Source organism: Gadus morhua, chromosome 23, assembly GCF_902167405.1.
Source record: "Gadus morhua chromosome 23, gadMor3.0, whole genome shotgun sequence".
NCBI classification, from domain to species: domain Eukaryota; kingdom Metazoa; phylum Chordata; class Actinopteri; order Gadiformes; family Gadidae; genus Gadus; species Gadus morhua.
In genome coordinates, this window is record NC_044070.1 from 25080870 (window position 1) to 25100869 (window position 20000).

The window sequence follows — 20000 nt, forward strand, 5'->3', positions numbered from 1 at the left end:
CGGTCCATCCCAGACCTGCCGACACTCTCCTCATTAGGAGGGAGAGAGAAACGCAGGCATACACACAGCAGGGGCGGGGTCAAAGACCCTGGGGATCTCTTTAACAGTGTGACGGGGATCCAGTGAGGGGGGCTCGACCCCTGCCGAGAGGCAGGGGGAGGGGGGGTGGCGGGGGACGTCCATACATGTGATTTGCAGATGATTGACTCGGTCGAACCGGGTTCTCACACCCTGCTGTCGTGTGCACGTAAAGGGCATGCTCATGATATCGTGATCCCTTTCTAGCTCAGAGGAGGAGGCTGGAAGCAAGCCTTCCTGGTCCTGCCTGGCATTTACACTGAGAGAGAGAGAGAGAGAGGGAGAGGGGGAGGGAGAGAGAGAGAGAGAGAGCAGTGTGTCACCCCTTCATGTGTCAGCCAACACCACCGTGTCGAAAAGGAACCCACGTTCTTCCTCTTGGTGGTGGAGAGAATAAATCCGTCCCATCCATCTGGCGGGATCACGAATGACAAGAAGGTCCTCCCAGCGCAGTATGACACAAAAAGGAAAGTAGGAAGAGAAAAGAATCGGGAAAGAAGTAATAGAGTTCAGTGGATAAGCCGGGCGATGGGTGGGTGGTTTTCGCAAATGGGAGCCGCATTGCTTTGCATAAGCTCTCTTCTGCAAATACATACACACGCATGCGCACACGCACACATGCACACGCACACATACACTTGTGCCTCATCCATAATGAGGCAGAGGAGAATCTCCCGATGCTCTACCACTACTGCATGAATAAGGGAGAGGGGTTCCCCCAGGCCCTGAGTCCTACCCTCACTTCATCAACTCTTCCCTCAATGCCTGATAACTTTTCTCCCTTTACACCCCCCCACCCCTGCCCCCCCACCGCCACCCCCCACTCCTTCTGATCCCCCCGACACACTTCATCTCTCCTCCTCCTCCTCTTTCTTCTCCTCCGCTCTCTACTCTCTTCCTCGCTCCTCTTCTTGTGATCCCTTTGCTCGTCGTAATGTCTTGTGAATAAAACATGGGGGGGGGGTGCAGGGCGGGGCCGAGGGGGGGGGGGGGGGGGCACTCTGTTGCGCAGCCAACTCTCCTACCGGCGAAAATGAAAACTATTAACATAATTGACTTTCTGCGCCTTCTAATGAATTGGCCCAGCTTCTGTCGAGGCTGCAGGGGGGTGAGAGAGGGAGGGGGGGAGGGGGAGAGAGAGAGAGGCAGAGAGAGGGAGAGAGGGAGAGAGTGAGAGAGAGAGAGGGGGAGAGAGGGAGGCAGAGAGAGAGAACGAGAGCGACAGTGGGATGAAATGAGTTCTAGGCTCCCGTCAAGCCGAAGCCTTGCACAGAAAAAGATGGTGGTTTGTTGGTGGAAGGAAATCCCACGATACCTAATTTTGTGGACTGTTTGGTGAGCTGACCCAACCGGGCGCTAAAGGTTACAGCCACTGGGCCGTGCCATATAAAGAAAGAGAAAGAAAACAAAGTGTCATTCTAACTGGAGAAGTTGGAGCAACCGCTCTATTAAAACCCTATGGCTGTGTTCCCCAAGCTCGGTAAATGTGTGGCTTGGTCTGGCTGCGTTCTAGTTCCAGTCGAACGTTTCGATAATATTTCAGTTTCTAATGAATAAAATAACATAAGTTACCCACCCACTAGCACAGCCCAGAGCCCACTGTGGAGCGATACTCTCTGTTAGGGTTAGGGTTAGGGTTAGGGTTTTTTGGGGTAACTCCTGCTTGGCAGGCCCAGGCTCCCCCCTGGGGCCACCGGGGTCATTCCAGAGCCTGAGCACAGCCTGCTAGCTGCTGGACCTCCGACGACACCAGCGCTCAGGGTTCTACTCTGGACTTCATCACTTTATGCCGTCCATCCATTCCGGCGGGGCTGGGGGTGGTGGGAAAGGGGAGGAGGGGTTCCTTCCCCGCTGGCGCGTGTTGACCTGGGAGAGGGGGAGGAAGGGGAGGATAACGAGGAGGAAGAGAGGGAGTGAGTGATGGAGGGGGAGGGATATGGCAGGCCAAGGACCCTCAGGACCACTCAGGTTGCCTTTAAGAGTGGGGGCTATTTTCTTCCGTCTCCCTCCCCCCTCCCACATGTTTGAACAACACTGTTCATGTGCACCCAACATATAGCGTGCATGTCTGCGTGTGTGTTCCATCTCTTGCTCCTTCCTTAGGAACACTGCGCTCAATCAGGACATTGTTACATCTTACTACAGGCCCGTCGGAAAAGTTACTCCGGCACACTTTGTCAGTGCGGATGTCCCAAGCAGCCGGTAGCTCACACACACAGCACGCGCGATCAACACATACACGCACACATACACGCACACATACACGCACACACGCACGCACGCAGCGCATACACAAACACCGCACACACACGCACGCTCACAAACACACAAAGACGTTTTAAGACAAAGGCAGCGCAGGACAAAACATATACACAACCGCACACACATGAACAATCACACGCACACACCTGCACGCATATACACACACAGCACACACGAACAAACAAGCACACAACTGCACGCGGGTACACACACTGCACACATGCGGACATTGAAAGACAACGGCAAGATCGAGACAACAGCCCCGCCGTCGACACACCCTCCCAGCTGTGACGTTACGTCTATTATAGACAATTTCTTACAGAGCAATGGCAGGTCGTTCATTTTATCACATAAAAACGTTAAATTCAAACATCGCGACGACCGGCATATCAACACACAAGTCACGTGATCTTAATGAGCGTCCCTAAAAAACAGAACGAAAACATGTTAATAACAACAAGTATGATGAATTATGTCTATAGAGTCCACCACAAGAATACACTTTGTTGCTTAAATGTAATATTACTCTCCTCTTTGAGCCTCCCAAAATGCCTTTACACTTGGTTGCTCAAACTTAATCTTACTCTCCCCAAAAAAAACATTTGAGCCTCCCCAAATGTCTTGCGATATTGAAATCCCCCCTCCCCCTGCCGACTGTTAGTTGTTTAGTTTTTTCTTTTTTAGTTTTGTGTGTATGCTAAGTGTAACTATAGGCTACTGCTGCCTGTCTTGGCCAGGTCACTTGAAGATGTTTAATCTAGATGACGTGTTAAAAAAATATAATAAAATAAACATCTTAAACTCTGACGTCAGGTAGCCAATGCACAATCCGCAATCTTGCACTCACCCCCCCCCTTCTCCCTCCCCCCCCCCCCACACAAGCCTGTGCTTTATTTCGCTTTAGTTAGGTAGGTTGCTGCCTTAGCTGTTGTTACTCTTAGTTCATTTCACTAAGGTGATTTCCTTAAATGAACACAATTTTCTGATGTTTTTTATTATTATTTTCAACTAACCAACAGTAGTTGCCACATTTTTAAAATGTATATGCACTTTCAGCCCTAAATAACAATAAAAGCTATTGAATAATTGATTTGCATGCATAGTATACCGCACTTTCCATCGAACAATTACCCCTGTAACCCATGAATTTTCTCATTTTATAATGTAATCAAATGCTCAGTGAAGTGAAGCAAAAAGATAAATTTCTCCGGAAACGCAGTCGTTCGCAAAGCCCTTCTTCTTCTATTTGTCTCTAACTCATGCTCCAATCTTTCAGTGATCGATGCTTCGGATTTTGTGGATGCAACAGAGTATATGATGCATCATTTTAGCAAGATTTAAGATGATCGCGATGAGCTCTGCCCGTTCTGCCTCCAATTTGTCTGTTGTCAAACCAAAACAAACTACAGTGACAGCGCCCACACTTATCCCGCCTCTTGCGAACTTAGACCCCACGTCATATCTCACCCCTTGCAAGCCTACCCCCCTAAACCCCCCCTTGATTCTACTGATCTAAACGACATCGATGTCCGCATATAAAGCATCAAGTGCGAATCACCCTCAGGGTGGAATCTGATCTACAAATGCAGCAAAAATGCGGAGGACATGTGTGAAAACGGCTTCTAAGTAGAAAATGATTATACTTGCTTCATAGCGTAAGGAGAAAATTATTATGCTTGCTTCTTTCCGTAATAGATTAACCAAAATATTATATGTTGTAACATTATAGGCAGAAATGTGTTACATTATCGACTGGGGTTTCCACATTATAGCTATGGGTTTTATTACAACTAGAGGTTGCGCCTGCGGAAACTCTAGTTCCAGTAAAAGCTAGAGTCCTTCCCACCAGTCTCTTTCTACCTGGTTTCCTCCTACTCAGGCTCCTCAATGTCTGCATCACACCACAGAACAAGCCACCGAAACGCTGTCCCACATCCAGAATGGCTGCCATGACTACAAAGGAATGTACATAGCGCGTCATTACCGAATACTGAATCTTATAGTTAAGGACATATCAAACCAATTTGCATCCCCGGTGGAAATTTATATAGATTTCTGTGTCAATCCCTCCATGTTCAACCTCTGTATAAACCCGGACACTTGAACACTTCCGTCTGAAATACACCAGATCCTGTGATTGTTGATGAGTCGCCTAAAGAGGTTTTTGTTCTTGAGATGCCAGGGGCCTAAAAAAAAAATTTGTTTGGTTCCAGTTTCCGACCGACCCTGTCAATTTACGTGCGACCCAAATTATTTTATGAGCTTTATAAAAAGAAAATAAAAAAAAAAGAAAATTGTTTTTTTTGATGCAAACTATAATTACGTTTTGGTACAGCACCTCTTCATTCTGTACAAGGATGAGCGAATTTTCTCGTTTTTAAATGAAAACAACCTACCTATCATTCGCTGCCGCTGGAAAAAATAGAATAAAAAAATAAAATAAATTCCCTACCTACCCATGACCTCAACTGACAACCAACAGGAACCAAACTTTTTTTTTTTTTAGGCCTGAACCTTTAACCCCAACCTAGAGGAAGCCTTTATGACCAAGGTAATTAAATACCAACCACTCCATAATACAATCTCAGAGTTGGGTTATAAGTGAAGGCTATTTGTGTTCCTATTCGGTAGCCTGGGAAATGTCCACAGGTTAGTTTTGAGAGGGCTGCAACATCCTGGGATACCCAAAAGGGGCCTAACAGCTGGCCAAGTACTGTGCTGTCCCTGCCATCATTGGCAGCCGCTATATATGGCGGAGACGCTGCTACCCATAACCTTGAGTATTGATGCCCGTATTATGAAGACCCATGCCCGTTAAACAGGATTCTGTCAATGTACTATTAATTATCTTTTATGTGAACTTAAATAAATTGGTAAAACGAGTAAATGACAAGAGAATAACCAGCATAATAATGCCACCACTGTGGAGATGTGGACCAGGTGAGCTACGGCAGCACAGTGTGTTACGTGTGTGTGTCTGTCTGTCACATTTAGTGTCTCAATGTGGAGAGACAGACTTGTGATGGATGATACTTTTAGACCCTGACGACAAACAATGCTTCAAATGAATCATAAACATTAGCTCCCATTTTAATTAAGTCCCTTGGAAATGATCCAACATGAGATGAGTTATACATCAGAACCGGCCTCCATACTGGATGGAACCGCCACTGGCCCAAATTAAACAGCAGATGGGCATTGGAGTTTCCTGCAGTCTAATACACATCCATGATGCCTAGCAAGTGTTTCTCTGAGCCTTTCTCATCACACGGTCAGTCATGAATTATGGCTTATGTAACGAACTGCTCCGTGCCACTGGCTGGCATTTAGACCAATCAGCCTAATTTTCCCCATGAGGCAAATCCTGAGGAAACGTGTGAGATCCCGTCTCAAAACCCCAAATGATTCACACACACATACACACACACACACACACACACACACACACACACACACACACACACACACACACACACACCACATGCACCTGCCAACACATACACATACACAAACACACACACCACATGCATGCACACACACACACACACACACACACCAATGGTAATGCACTGCATAAATACAGCTTTATGTAGATACACAATGGATTTGCAGGATGGCAAATATGCTTCTTTCACAGTTGACTGACGTACACACACACACACACACACACACACACACACACACACACACACACACACACACACACACACACACACACACACACACATTACACAAATGTACAAACAAACGCAAAAAACATAAATTTTGTCACTTAGCAGTAAAGTGGCAGCTGATGTGAATGGGACACTGTTGGATCGGATTAAAAAGCCAATTATTCCTTTCTCCTCATGAAGCAGCTTCTAAATATAACTGGAACACTTTGACAGAGAACATGGATTTTATATCAAAGTATGCTGCAATGCCACAGACGGGCATTTTACTTTTCTTTGCCCCATTTCCTATTTTCATTTCATGTGCAATTACTGAATACTGAATATTAATAAACCGTGTTTTTTTTCCCGGCTGATGGGAATCCATGAGCACGTTCAATACATTGTTCATATCACTCTAAAAACCCATCTAATGTGATGATCTAATCTCTCTCTTCTTCCATCCATCTCCTCCCCTCGACCGGCAGGGTTCTAAGGACTCGGTCCCTGGAGTGGTACTACAACAACGTTAAGAGCCGCTTCAAGAGCTTCGGCAGCGCCAAGGTCCTGAAGACCCTCTACCGGAAACACATCGACGAGAGAGGATCCCTCTCCCTCTCTGATCTCCGAGGTAACCGTCTCCGCAGTCTCCATCCTGGCCGTATCTCTGTCTCTTGCTTCCATCTGTCCCTTTGTTGGGAGCTGCTGTGGTTCTCAAGACGTCAGCCTCTAGCGCCTGTTTTTCTCCGCAGCAGCACAGTGAATTGAGCCGCAGTGCATTGAGGTGCAGGTGGGCGTTCAGTTGTCCCCCACAGGTAGACTAGACCCACAGGTAGACTAGACCCTAAGGTAGACTAGACCCACAGGTAGGGTACACCCACAGGTAGACTCACAGGTAGACTAGACCCACAGGTAGACTAGACCCACAGGTAGGGTAGACCCACAGGTAGGGTACACCCACAGGTAGACTAGACCCACAGGTAGACTAGACCCACAGGTAGGGTAGACCCACAGGTAGACCCACAGGTAGACTAGACCCACAGGTAGGGTAGACCCACAGGTAGGGTACACCCACAGGTAGACTAGACCCACAGGTAGACTAGACCCTAAGGTAGACTAGACCCACAGGTAGACTAGACCCAAAGGTAGACTCACAGGTAGACTAGACCCACAGGTAGACTAGACCCTAAGGTAGACTAGACCCACAGGTAGGGTACACCCACAGGTAGACTCACAGGTAGACAAGACCCTAAGGTAGACTAGACCCACAGGTAGGGTACACCCACAGGTAGACTCACAGGTAGACTAGACCCTAAGGTAGACTAGACCCACAGGTAGGGTACACCCACAGGTAGACTCACAGGTAGACTAGACCCACAGGTAGACTAGACCCACAGGTAGGGTAGACCCACAGGTAGACTCACAGGTAGACTAGACCCACAGGTAGACTAGACCCACAGGTAGGGTAGACCTACAGGTAGACTAGACCCACAGGTAGGGTAGACCTACAGGTAGACTAGACCCACAGGTAGGGTAGACCCACAGGTAGACTAGACCCACAGGTAGACTTGACCCACAGGTAGACTAGACCCACAGGTAGGGTAGACCCACAGGTAGACTAGACCCACAGGTAGACTAGACCCACAGGTAGACTCGACCCACAGGTAGACTAGACCCACAGGTAGGTTAGACCCACAGGTAGACTAGACCCACAGGTAGACTAGACCCACAGGTAGGGTAGACCCACAGGTAGGGTAGACCCACAGGTAGACTAGACCCACAGGTAGGGTATACCCACAGGTAGACTAGACCCACAGGTAGACTAGACCCACAGGTAGACTAGACCCACAGGTAGGGTAGACCCACAGGTAGGGTTGACCCACAGGTAGACTTAGGTCTTTACGGAATCAGCTCGGCAGGGGGGTCCAACACACAAGCCTCATACATTTCCCGCACCTTACGCTATGTAATTGTAAAAGTATACATTTGTTATACTTTGACAACCGTGAAAAAGCTTTTATACCAGCACAGTCAGAGCTGTATTGGCAGGTTATGTTCAGAATCGTATCCTCAATGATGGAACCCTTGCCATGAGACAGACAAATTGGTGGTTATGTTTTGAGAGTGAGATGAAAACGCACTTCAAAAGGGATCTTCAGGGACACAATAATCCCTCTGTTTTAGAGGTTTGATTCTCTGCCCAATCCTGAGGCTCTCCGAGAAATGCAGCCAATGGGGCTGGCCTTTGCTTGGCTCAGACGCACCGTGCGATGTCTCAGGTTGGGTCAGGCTGGTATTTTTGGGCCCGATCTAAGCTCTCGCCCGAACACTTTTCTCTCTCTTTATATTTTTCTCTCTCCCGTCTGCCTGCCTCCCTCCTGGGGTATTTAGTCATTATCCATGGTTTTTGCACATGAAATCTTTTTACCACCCGTCTGCAACACAGGCTGGCTATCCCTGTGGCTGGCTTCAAAGCCTCGCTGCATGTCTCGGTGCACAGGATTACCGAGATGAAGAAGGCAGGGAGCCAGGGGGTGAGCAAGGTCAGCACACTTAGGGAGAAGTTAAGGAAGAAGTTATGAGGAAGGACTCAGAGATGCACATTGTTGTCTATTCCCATCTGCTGAGGGTGGTATCGGAAGAAATCCCGCTAAAATCGATTTCCTGATTTTATTACGTTTGTTAAGTTGTTCGATGCTTTTTTTGGGTTCAATACTAAATGGTGAGTGTTGAATAGTGATGATGAATGCTTTACTGAAAGACAGCTGCCTTCCTTCGTCTTCACTAATTTCTCTCTCCCATAATGTTTTCCCGGTCCTCTCTTACTGAATCTTCGCCTCATGGCCAACTATTGATTGTTTCACACTCTTCCCCTCTCCTGCAATGAGAGAGAGAGAGAGAGAGAGAGAGAGAGAGAGAGAGAGGGAGAGGGAGAGGGAGGGAGGGAGAGAGGGAGGGGGGGAGAGGGAGGGGGAGGGGGAGAGAGGGAGGGAGAGAGGTTGCCACTGTGTGTATGTTGTGAGCATTACGGTTGTGTGGCAAGCAATATGCCTGTGTGTTTGTGTGAGTGTATTTTTGTGGACAGGATTTTCTTTGCATTTGACAAAGAATAACCGCTTCACAAACCAGTGTGAATGAATTATGAACCAATGACCTTCCATCGCCAGAAACCACGAGTCTGTGTGTGTGTTATGCCCTTGTTTTAGAAAATAAACTGAGTTATTACAGGTGCCCTTTCTCTGCATTGTTAAACACAATGTTATTCATTATATTTTTCATTGTGTAGCCATTAACCTTTTCCCCATTCCCACAGTGCACCAATGTTTTATACTATCACCGGGCATACTCTATTGTTGTCCTGCGTATAAATATATAAACACACAGTGTCCACCAATAGAGGCACGTACTCTCACACCTGGGAACTCACTCGTGAAGTTAGACATGACACCTGTGAGACGTTGCAATTTGACGACCCCGTGCGCATGAAATGATTGCCTGACCTTGACGAGACGCCGCTCTTCATTCTATCATCGTCATCATCATCAACAGGTGAGGGCAACAGACCCCTCACCATGGCAACGGCAGAGCTTCCGTCGGAGCGACCAGCACCTCGGGTTTTATCGAGTAGTGAATATCGAATATTGATCGAGACGTGTGTCAGTTTCTTGACCCTTAACCCTGCACTGTGTTCCCGATAGCATCGAGGTGTCGTAGCTCCAGTGATTAACCCTGGACTGTGTTCCCGATAGCATCGAGGTGAGTCGTAGCTCCAGTGATTAACTCTGGACTGTGTTCCCGATAGCATCGCGGTGAGTCGTAGCTCCAGTGATTAACCCTGGACTGTGTTCCCGATAGCATCGAGGTGTCGTAGCTCCAGTGATTAACCCTGGACTGTGTTCCCGATAGCATCGAGGTGAGTCGTAGCTCCAGTGATTAACCCTGGACTGTGTTCCCGATAGCATCTAGGTGAGTCGTAGCTCCAGTGATTAACTCTGGACTGTGTTCCCGATAGCATCGGGGTGAGTCGTAGCTCCAGTGATTAACTCTGGACTGTGTTCCCGATAGCATCAAGGTGTCGTAGCTCCAGTGATTAACTCTGGACTGTGTTCCCGATAGCATCGAGGTGAGTCGTAGCTCCAGTGATTAACCCTGGACTGTGTTCCCGATAGCATCTAGGTGAGTCATAGCTCCAGTGATTAACTCTGGACTGTGTTCCCGATAGCATCGAGGTGAGTCGTAGCTCCAGTGAAAGCCATATCCTTCCCATGATCCAGTGAGTAACAATGGGCAAGTTGAACTGTACGGTTGTATGGTGTGACGCCTGCCCCTCCCTCTGCCTATTGGTTGTGGGTGGAGATTGGGAAAGGGCGTCAGGCCAATTGGCCACACCTGTGGGGGTATAGGGATCCAGAGATTTAAGGGCTGGGGAGCCATGTGTTCAAGGTCTCTTTTGCTGCTTCTAGGCTGAGCTCTGGGCTCCGTCTTCCACCCGCCATGTGGTCTTGAGTATAATCTCTTTTGTTTAAATATAATTGTTTATGTTTACTTTAACCAGTAAAAACGGGTTACTAATAAACTAGTTTCCCTTTATTTCATGTGGGGACTCCCTTTGTTTTGCCACTACCTGACCCGGTGTGTGACAAAATGGGGGCTCGTCCAATTGTTTAGTTTGTTAAGGGTCATTTGGTCAAATTCAGCCTGGATGGTCTGAATATGGTTTGTGTGCTGGCATTTGCTTTGTGTTCCTGTTAGGAATTGTAGTTTTGCATTAGTAAAGTTGTTTGGTTTCAAAGGATTGATTGGCTTATTGGTAGCACCTGTTGAAGCCAAGTCAGTAGCTGCCAGTGTTGGGAGTTCCACATGTGACTTTTGTCTTTTGGATTTCAGTTTTAGGAGGGGTTTGGTCGGTGGAGTTTGGAAGTAGTAGAGCATTGTATCCTATGTTTTGTTTTTTTGCTTAAAGGTTAGTGTTTTGGTTGTAGTCAATAAAATCAAGGTTGGAACTTTGAGTTTGGTTATTGGGGACAGTCTTGTAATGTGGTATGGAACCATGAATCCCCTGTGAGGCTAAGAAGACTGGTTTCCAATAGGGGGACTGGTCTTGGGGAATTTTAGTGTGGCTGCAAAAGTGGGTAGAGCGGTTTTCTCGGGAGCACATCCCCGGTGTAAGAGAGGGTCGCTGATTGCCAGTTGCCTTTTTCTTCCCGGTGGGCTAAAGTGCATAAATACCCCCCATCAGTAGCGGCACGAAGACTAGGGTTGGAGTTAAGGTAGTTATGGGGTCGCTAATGTCTTAGTTAGTCAGGGCTGGGGAGGTTCCATTTTTGTTTGGCTGTCCCAGACTTTGTTAGTGGTTCCAGCTGATTTTGTTTTTGTTTTTTTCTTTCTCCCATTCTATTTTGTGAGTGTAGGTAGTCCAGGTATGGCGTCTACAGTGGATAAATTTGTTGACTCACCGTCAGTAGCACTACTGGATCAGTGTACTAAAGACCAGTTACTGCTAATTGCTGAGAAATATGAGATTGAGATATTGGATAAAAAGTTAAAGGAGTCTGTTAAGGGAAGTTTGATGGCAGGGTTGCTGGAACAGAGAATGATTCAACCCGTTGGGGGGACTCAGTCTTCGGCGTCTGCAGGTACTGTGTTGAGTTTTGAACAGCAAAAGGAACTTTTGTTGTTAAAGCAAACTCATGAATTACAGCTACAAGTACAACTTCAGAATATAAAACAGCAAAATGACTTGGCTTTGGAAGAGGTGAAGCAAAAAACTGAGTTGGTTAGGTTAGAGCTACAGAATAAAAAGCTGAACTTAATTCAACAGGGTATATTGCCAGGTTCAGCGGATAGTGACAACCCTGTGTTTCGGTCTGGTGCACCAGTGGCATCTTTTGATATATTCAATAACTTGCGCTTGCTTCCGAAATTCAATGAAAAAGACCCTGATTCATTCTTTTCATTATTTGAGCGAATAGCGGAGTCTAGGAAATGGCCGGAGGGTGATCAGGCGTTAATGTTACAATGCGTCCTGACCGGTAGAGCCCAGGAGGCGTACTCAACTTTGAGTGCTGCTGATTGTAAGGTGTACAAGCGAGTTAAGTCTGCGGTGCTTAAAGCATATGAGTTGGGGCCTGAGGCGTACCGGCAGCGGTCCCGTGGTGGGAAAAGAGGAGATGAACAGTCTCATGTGGAGTTTGTGCGAGATCTGACTGCCCATTTTGGTCGTTGGTGAGCAGCGTCTGAGGTGGACACGTTTGAGAAACTGTGCGACTTGGTAATATTAGAACAGTTTAAAAACTCGGTACCTAAAAATGTGGCTACTTACATCACAGAGAATAAAGTAGGTATTCCTGGTCAGGCGGCCGTGTTGGCCGATGAGTATGTGTTGATTCATAAAAGCAATTTCAATGCGTCAAGTTCAGATAATGTGCGCAGGGAGAGTTATGGTCATCAAAAAGGTGCATCAGACTTATGCTAAGAGTGAGCATGGCATGCGAGAAAGGCAGGCAGAAGGTAGAATTTGTAATTACTGCCATGAGCGGGGGCACTGGAAAAATGATTGCCCTGGACACCAGGTATTGTGAAGAGCTTTGTCTGGTTGTAGAGTTGGTTCTTTGGTATGGCGATGAATTGGTTGGTATGGAGATGAGTTGGTTGGTATGGAGATGAGTTGGTTGGTATGGAGATGAGTTGGTTGGTATGGAGATGAGTTGGTCGGTATGGAGATGAGTTGGTCGGTATGGAGATGAGTTGGTCGGTATGGAGATGAGTTGGTCGGTATGGAGATGAGTTGGTCGGTATGGTAAAGAGTTGGTCGGTATGGGAGAAGTTGGGAGTGGAAGTTGGGCATCGCCGTGTCTGTTGGTCAGTAAGCCGGACACAACTTTTAGGCCATGTACAGATTTTCGTAAAGTTAATAACGTTACGAAGCCAGATGTGTTTCCTCTTCCCCGCATGGAAGACTGTATAGATCAGGTGGGGTCTGCCGTTTATGTGACTAAGTTTGACCTTTTGAAAGGTTATGGGCAGGTTCCCCTGTCTAAGCGGGCAAAGGAAATTTGTGCATTTATTACACCTTCTGCCTGGAGAAGGACACACTGCTGGACCAGTACGACGACCTGTCGGACCTCAACACCGTGCAGATGGAGAGCGTCCGCGAGTGGGAGGTGCAGTTCATGGAGAAGTACGACTACGTGGGTCGGTTGCTGAAGCCCGGGGACGAGCCTTCGGAGTACACTGACGAGGAGGAGTGGGGGGAATAATGTGGTGGGGCCCCTTTTCTGTAGGAGGGGGGTGTGACGCCCTGCCCCTCTCTCTGCCTATTGGTTGTGGGTGGAGATTGGGAAAGGGCGTCAGGCCAATTGGCCACACCTGTGGGGGTATAGGGATCCAGAGATTTAAGGGCTGGGGAGCCATGTGTTCAAGGTCTCTTTTGCTGCTTCTAGGCTGAGCTCTGGGCTCCGTCTTCCACCCGCCATGTGGTCTTGAGTATAATCTCTTTTGTTTAAATATAATTGCTTATGTTTACTTTAACCAGTAAAAACGGGTTACTAATAAACTAGTTTCCCTTTGTCATGTGTGGACTCCCTTTGTTTTGCCACTACCTGACCCGGTGTGTGACAATAGGCTGTGCTTCACAGGACAGGCTGGCTGTCTATAGGGAACCTTCGGGACGTCTTTGAGTGTTCTGTGTGGCAGGGGGTGTCATCAAATGTGAGATGTGTCATCACATATGTCATCAAGTAGGAGTTATGTCAGAATGATATCTTTGGCTTTGTAAAGTATCCCCTGGCCGGTCATCAGCTCTTAGAGCTAATTCACAGAGACGGACACATCTGGACCTTTACGCAGCAATTGTAAACGCTTAGAACTTGTTTCAATGAATATTATAGCTGTACCGACAGCGATATATTGTTTCTTTCTTCTGAGAAATGTTCTTATTTTAAGTCGCTTTGAATAAAAGTGTCTGCTAAAACCAAAAGTGATTCACATGTGTGCAAATTTAACTCGTGTTTTATTTTATTTACTATTTGGGTAATTTAGCTGAAACTTGTCAATAGCAACATACTGTGATTTTAGATGTTTAAAGAGCCGGTATAGGATAGGGGAAAAGGCTCAAGGATGTCTCCAGGTTATCCCCCCCCCCCGCCTAACCACAAACCACACTGCCACTCTGGAACTATGGTGGTATAGAGTGGTACTGATCTCTCAGGGCCCATCTGTCTAATCCAGGGGTCTCAAACTCAAATTACCTTGGGGCCGCTGGAGGTAGAGTCTGAGTCAGGCTGGGCCGCATCAATTATCCCACAGAAAAAAGGAGCACAACTGACCCAATCTAAATTCATGATCGGGCTATGTAATCACTGACAACAGGGGACATTTCATAGTGGTTGATGGAAACCGGGACATTTTAGCGTCTTTTGGCTTTTGTCGGGACTCAAGACACGCAACTCAAAATTGAGTGTCCCGGCAAAACCGGGATATCTGGTCACCCTATCACAAGTGATTAAACAGCGTGGCAAGCCACTCAGTAGAAATGTGTGTTTGACAACAACGCGCGGGGCGCACTAACACTAGACTATGATATGAGATATGACAGAAAGAGAGACAGAAAGAGAGACAGTGACACAGATAGTGAGGGGTTAACCCTGCCCTGGGAGTCTCACACCCTCTCGGCCCCATCTGCCCGTACACCAGACACTGTGGCCCGCTTGTAGATCGCTTCATCATCTTGGTCCCTCTCGCTCGTTCAGATTCTCTCTCTCCTTCTGTCCCTCTCTTTCTGTCTCGCCCTCTCTCTCGCCCTCTCACTCTCTCTCTCTCTCACTCTCTCGCCCTCTCTCTCTCTCTCTCGCCCTCTCTCTCTCTCTCTCTCTCTCTCTCTCTCTCTCTATATATATATATATCCTTTCTTTTACCAGAGCCTAGCCTGTATCAACTGTCTGTGTGTATACCTGAAAGTTACTTCTCTGGCAGCTTGGGACACTTGGGACACGTTTTTTTCTCATTCTCACTCTGCCTCTCATAGTGATGTTTCTCTTTTTGGGGGGGACTATATCCATCTCTTTACATAACAGATGCCAGTCTCCTTATCTACCAATTTCATAGATTGCCTTTTATTTCACACGCACACACACACACACACACACGCACGCACGCAGTCTTACACACACACGCACGCACTCGCACACACACACACACAGGCGTAAACGCACAGCGTCTCCCCACTCAACCACTCCTCTCCCCAGAGTACAGCTACACTCAGTCAGAGCCGGCGCTGCCGTTTGCCGTCTGTGTGGTTGCCATGGTGATATTGAATGATTTCCTCGTCTCCTCCGGCGAGCAGGTCGGTCACGAAAGAGCGAGAGAGAGAAAGAGAGACCGAGAGAGAGAGAGAAAAAGAGAAAGAGAGAGAGAGAGAGAGAGACCGACCGAGAGAGAGACCGACCGAGATGGAGAGAGAAAAAGGTTAGGTGGAGGATAGATGTCCCTCGCGGAGACAGAGACATTCATCAGTTTGGTCCTGGCACACGCACGCACAGACACACACACAGACACACACACGCAGGCACACACGCAAACACACACAGACCCGCACACAAACACACACACGCAGGCACACACGCGTGCACACACACACGCACAGGCACACACACACACACACACAGGCACACACACACAGACGCACGCATACACACACACACAGGCACACACACACACACACACACACACACACACACACACACACACACACACACACACACACACGTAAATATGAACTGACCCATCAGGGAAAGTTGCAAGACTAACATGGCAGTGGATAAAGATTGATAGGCCACTGGAAGCTATATTTCAAATGAGCACCATATTGAACACAGCTTGTGAATAATTGAAAGTCTGCATTGGCTCGGCGAGCCTGCTGGCACGCCTCACAGAGCGGCGAGGAAAGGTTTCTCACGGCAGCCAGTGGTCATTGTGCTAATCCAAGTAATTCCCCTATTCCCTATTGTCCTCTTGCCCCGGCTCTCCGTGGCTGTAACGGAGATCCAACCCTAACCCTCTAACTGGGTTAGGGTTAGAGCCAACCCTAACCAGTAAGAGGGTTAGAGCCAACCCTAACCCTCTAACTGGGTTAGGGTTAGAGCCAACCCTAACCAGTAAGAGGGTTAGAGCCAACCCTAACCCTCTAACTGGGTTAAGGTTGGGGTTAGGGTTAGAGCCAACCCTAATCCTCTAACTGGGTTAGGGTTGGGGTTAGAGCCAACCCTAACCCTCTAACTGGGGGAGATGAAGAACCGTACAACGGGCAGGGCCCTTCATCTGTCCGAGCTGTGTTGAGCAGCCCAGGTCTGGGCGCTGTGAGGAGGGTTGGGGAGCGAGCAGGGTGACTGCAGGGCAGCCCGGGGCCTTACTGCTGTCAACACTAACACACTGTGACACTCCTTGAGGCGCAGGTAGCCTTCGTCAAGGCAAGCATCGAAGCAAGACCAGCACATTTCCTCCCCATGAAATTTTGTATGAATTGAAAGTATGTGTGTGTGAGTGTGTGTGTGTATGGTGATTTTTTTTTTAAAGTAGCAATCGTATCCATTATACATCAGGCAAATATCTGTCTTTTCACAGCCAGACAGACTGAATCCCTTCAACTCTGTCAGATTACCCTTGCAAAAGCAGCTCGTGCACATGGATGCGAGAAGATACGAAATGGTCTGGGCTAGGGTTGAATTCACCCGGTCGGCTGTTGTTGTTCGTCTATCAGAGGGCAGAATTAACATACGCGGGCACGCTGTTGTTTCGGTATTAAACATTCATCAGACTTGTGAATAGCCTTCCCAGTCCAGGGACTCCTGCTGTGCGTTTTCCGGTTGCTGCTGCTGCAGTAATCTGCGAGCACCAGACGGGGAAAGGGGCTTACTCAGGGAATGGGAGCTACAATTTGGACAGCAAATACGTATGCCCATAGCGCTTGTTTCAGGGCTTTTTGTAGACTTCTCAAAGCTCGGTAACCCAGACGACAATTTAATTGTGTCTGTGCAGACCCAGCCGCAACAATCGGAGATCCTTTCATTCACGAGCGTTCTGTTGCACGGTCAGGCTGAGACGAACCCCCAGCCGCGCCTCGACCCATCAACGGTCACTAACCCTAACCCTAACCCTAACCCTCGACCCATCAACGGTCCCTAACCCAATTACAATTACAATTACAATCAGGGCATTTAGCAGACGCTTTTATCCAAAGTGACTTTCATCGGTTAATACACACATTGCTCACCGACGGTAGAGTCAACCATACAAGGCGACAGCCAGCTCGTAAGGAGCAGTTAGGGCTAAGTGTCTTGCTCAGGGACACAGTGTCTTGCTCAGGGGATCGAACTAGCAACCAACTGCTCCAACTCCTGAGCTAAGCCGACCCGTGGCTCGTTTTAGGTAACCCTAACCCTAAGGTTAGGTAACCCTATAGCCTCAGAGGTTTAGGGTTAGGGTAGGGTTAGGGTTAGGGTAGGGCTAGGGTTACCCTAACCCTTACCTCAGAGGGGAGAGCGGGCCCACTGCTCAACTTGAGCACAGTTTATGTCCATGCGTTCACTTCTCCACGATCCCCAGTAGAGGAATTCCAGAGCACAAAGAAACCAGGAATCCCGTTACACAAAAGCATTCAATTAGTTACAATGCACGGAGATAATGGTGGATTGGAACAGATGGAATCCAATCAGAGAAATTAAACGATACAGAACCAATCCAAAACATGAAGACCGACCAAATCCATAACACAAAGGCAGGCGAAAAAATAAACGGAACTTATCCTGGCTAAACTCTTCGACCCACGGCAAGAACACTCAGGTGGAACAGCCCATCCCAACGAGGCCGTGTAAGAAGCCAACACCGGCACGCGGTTAATAATGAATCGCTACACAGGTGAGACTAATCTCCTCTAATTGGGTGGAGGAGCAGAGAGCGTCTGATTTAGCCTGCTGCTCCGCCCTCCGTACCACTGCTCCCAGTTAGGCTGTTCCCAGATGGCACTAACAGGGACATGTTCCCCTTCTCCTCCTTTTGGTGTGTAGCTCCCTTACATCTGTCCCCTCGACCGGGTCCAGGAGAATCAGGACGGATCCGTTTGACAACCTCAGTTTGGCTGCCTGGTCTTATCTCTCTCTCTCTCTCGCTCTCGCTCTCGCTCGCTCTCGCTCTCGCTCTCTCTCTCAGAAAGCAGTGTCCAGGAGGGCAGCAATGACAATGATGACAGCGTGTGTGGCAGTGACTCGGCCTTCTACAAGCAGAGTGAAGGTATCCCCCAGCCCTCCCACACACACACATACACACACACAACAGTCTACACTGCTCGGTTCTTCTGGTTGTCCTCATGCAATGCATTGACTTACTTTAAATGCAACCATGCACACGGACCTTAATGTTTCATTTAGCAGTTTACAGAAGAGAATAATCATTTTGGCCCCATATGTTGATATGTGTGTGTATGTTTATATCAGGACACAGCATGGCAGACACACTCACAGTGGCGCTGCGCGTTGCAGAGGAAGCTATAGAGGAAGCAATTTCCAAGGCAGAGGAGTTTAGCGACAGCTTGGTGAGGAATCTGTCACTCTGTCTGTCTGTCTGTCTGTCTGTCTATGGGTTGATCAATCTGTCGGCCATTGGCTCCCCCACTTTGATCTCTGTATCAGTTGGAGGCAGTCCTGGTTCTTGGCTCAAACGGCTTCACGCCTCATTGTAATTCAGTAACTTTGAACCAGCTCTTGCCGTTTTTGAACCTGTGTGTGTGTGTCTTGCCATGTGCCTGTGTGTGATTGTGTTGCTGTGTGTTTGTGTTGCCGTGTGTGTGTGTTGCCTTGTGCGTGCATGTGTGTGTGTATAGGAGAAGCAGAATGAAGCTCGATATCTCCGGGACCACAAAGAGGACCTTATAGAGGAACTCGCCACAACCATTGTACACAAAGTAGGTTTGGGATATGACATTTTTGTATCACATCATATAATTATTTTTTTCTTATTCTTCTTTGTAAGTCTTTTGCCATTATTAAAACAGAGCCATAACATTCAAAGTAGCTGAAGTGCATTCATTGTTGTCATTCAACGTTAATGCCTCACTCTTCCAGCCTGCATAGTGTTTGATCAGATAGGGTTAGGGTTAGGGTTAGATAGTTAGTGTTAATTAGCTCTGATCTCCTGTCGCCTCCTCTCCTCTCAGATCATCCAGCGACGGAAGCGCTCAGTGATGCAGAGTGAGTATGACTTTGTGTGGCCCCAGCCGGCCCCGCCCCCGGCCCCGCCCCTGGCCCCGCCCCCGGCCCCGCCCAGCGAGCTGGCCTCCCCAGCCCTGCCCCCGGCCTCCTCCCAGGGCAGCCAGGAGCCCCTCCCCAACCCCTACTCCCTCTGGGTGCGTCGAAACACGCATTCGCTCGCACCAACACACACACATCCACACGTGGTCACGCACAAACACACTCATGCACAAGCACACACACATACAAGCGCGTCAACACACAAACTCACCCACATGCTCAAACGCTCACACACACAAACACTCACCAACACCCACACACAACACAATCAACCACGGCCACACACTTACCCAAACCTACCACACTCTCATACGCGCACACACACACACACACACACACACACACACACACACACACACACACACACACACACACACACACACACACACACACACACACACACACACACACACACACACACACAAACTGGCCGATTACACACGTTGAATCGGCTGAAAAGAACGCCGACGTGGCCCGGGGTGTCGCCCCCTAAACAGATTCAGTCTACTCACAGTAGACTGGCTAGACTGACTCACACTGCTGTAATACTGTAGACTGGCTAGACTGACTCACACTGCTGTAATACAGTAGACTGGCTAGACTGACTCACACTGCTGTAATACAGTAGACTGGCTAGACTGACTCACACTGCTGTAATACTGTAGACTGGCTAGACTGACTCACACTGCTGTAATACAGTAGACTGGCT

The 20000-nt window shown here is 48.2% G+C and overlaps 1 protein-coding gene across 2 annotated transcripts in view; it reads left to right on the forward strand.

Moving 5' to 3' along the window:
• Positions 1-20000, forward strand: part of myripb (myosin VIIA and Rab interacting protein b) — a 114408-nt gene that overhangs the window by 75653 nt on the left and 18755 nt on the right. For both annotated transcript variants that reach the window (XM_030349440.1, XM_030349439.1), the window contains 5 exons: positions 6479-6621; positions 18195-18275; positions 18479-18576; positions 18865-18945; positions 19198-19386. In XM_030349440.1, the coding sequence (XP_030205300.1) occupies positions 6479-6621; positions 18195-18275; positions 18479-18576; positions 18865-18945; positions 19198-19386 (592 nt within the window). The remainder of the gene's footprint in view (positions 1-6478; positions 6622-18194; positions 18276-18478; positions 18577-18864; positions 18946-19197; positions 19387-20000) is intronic.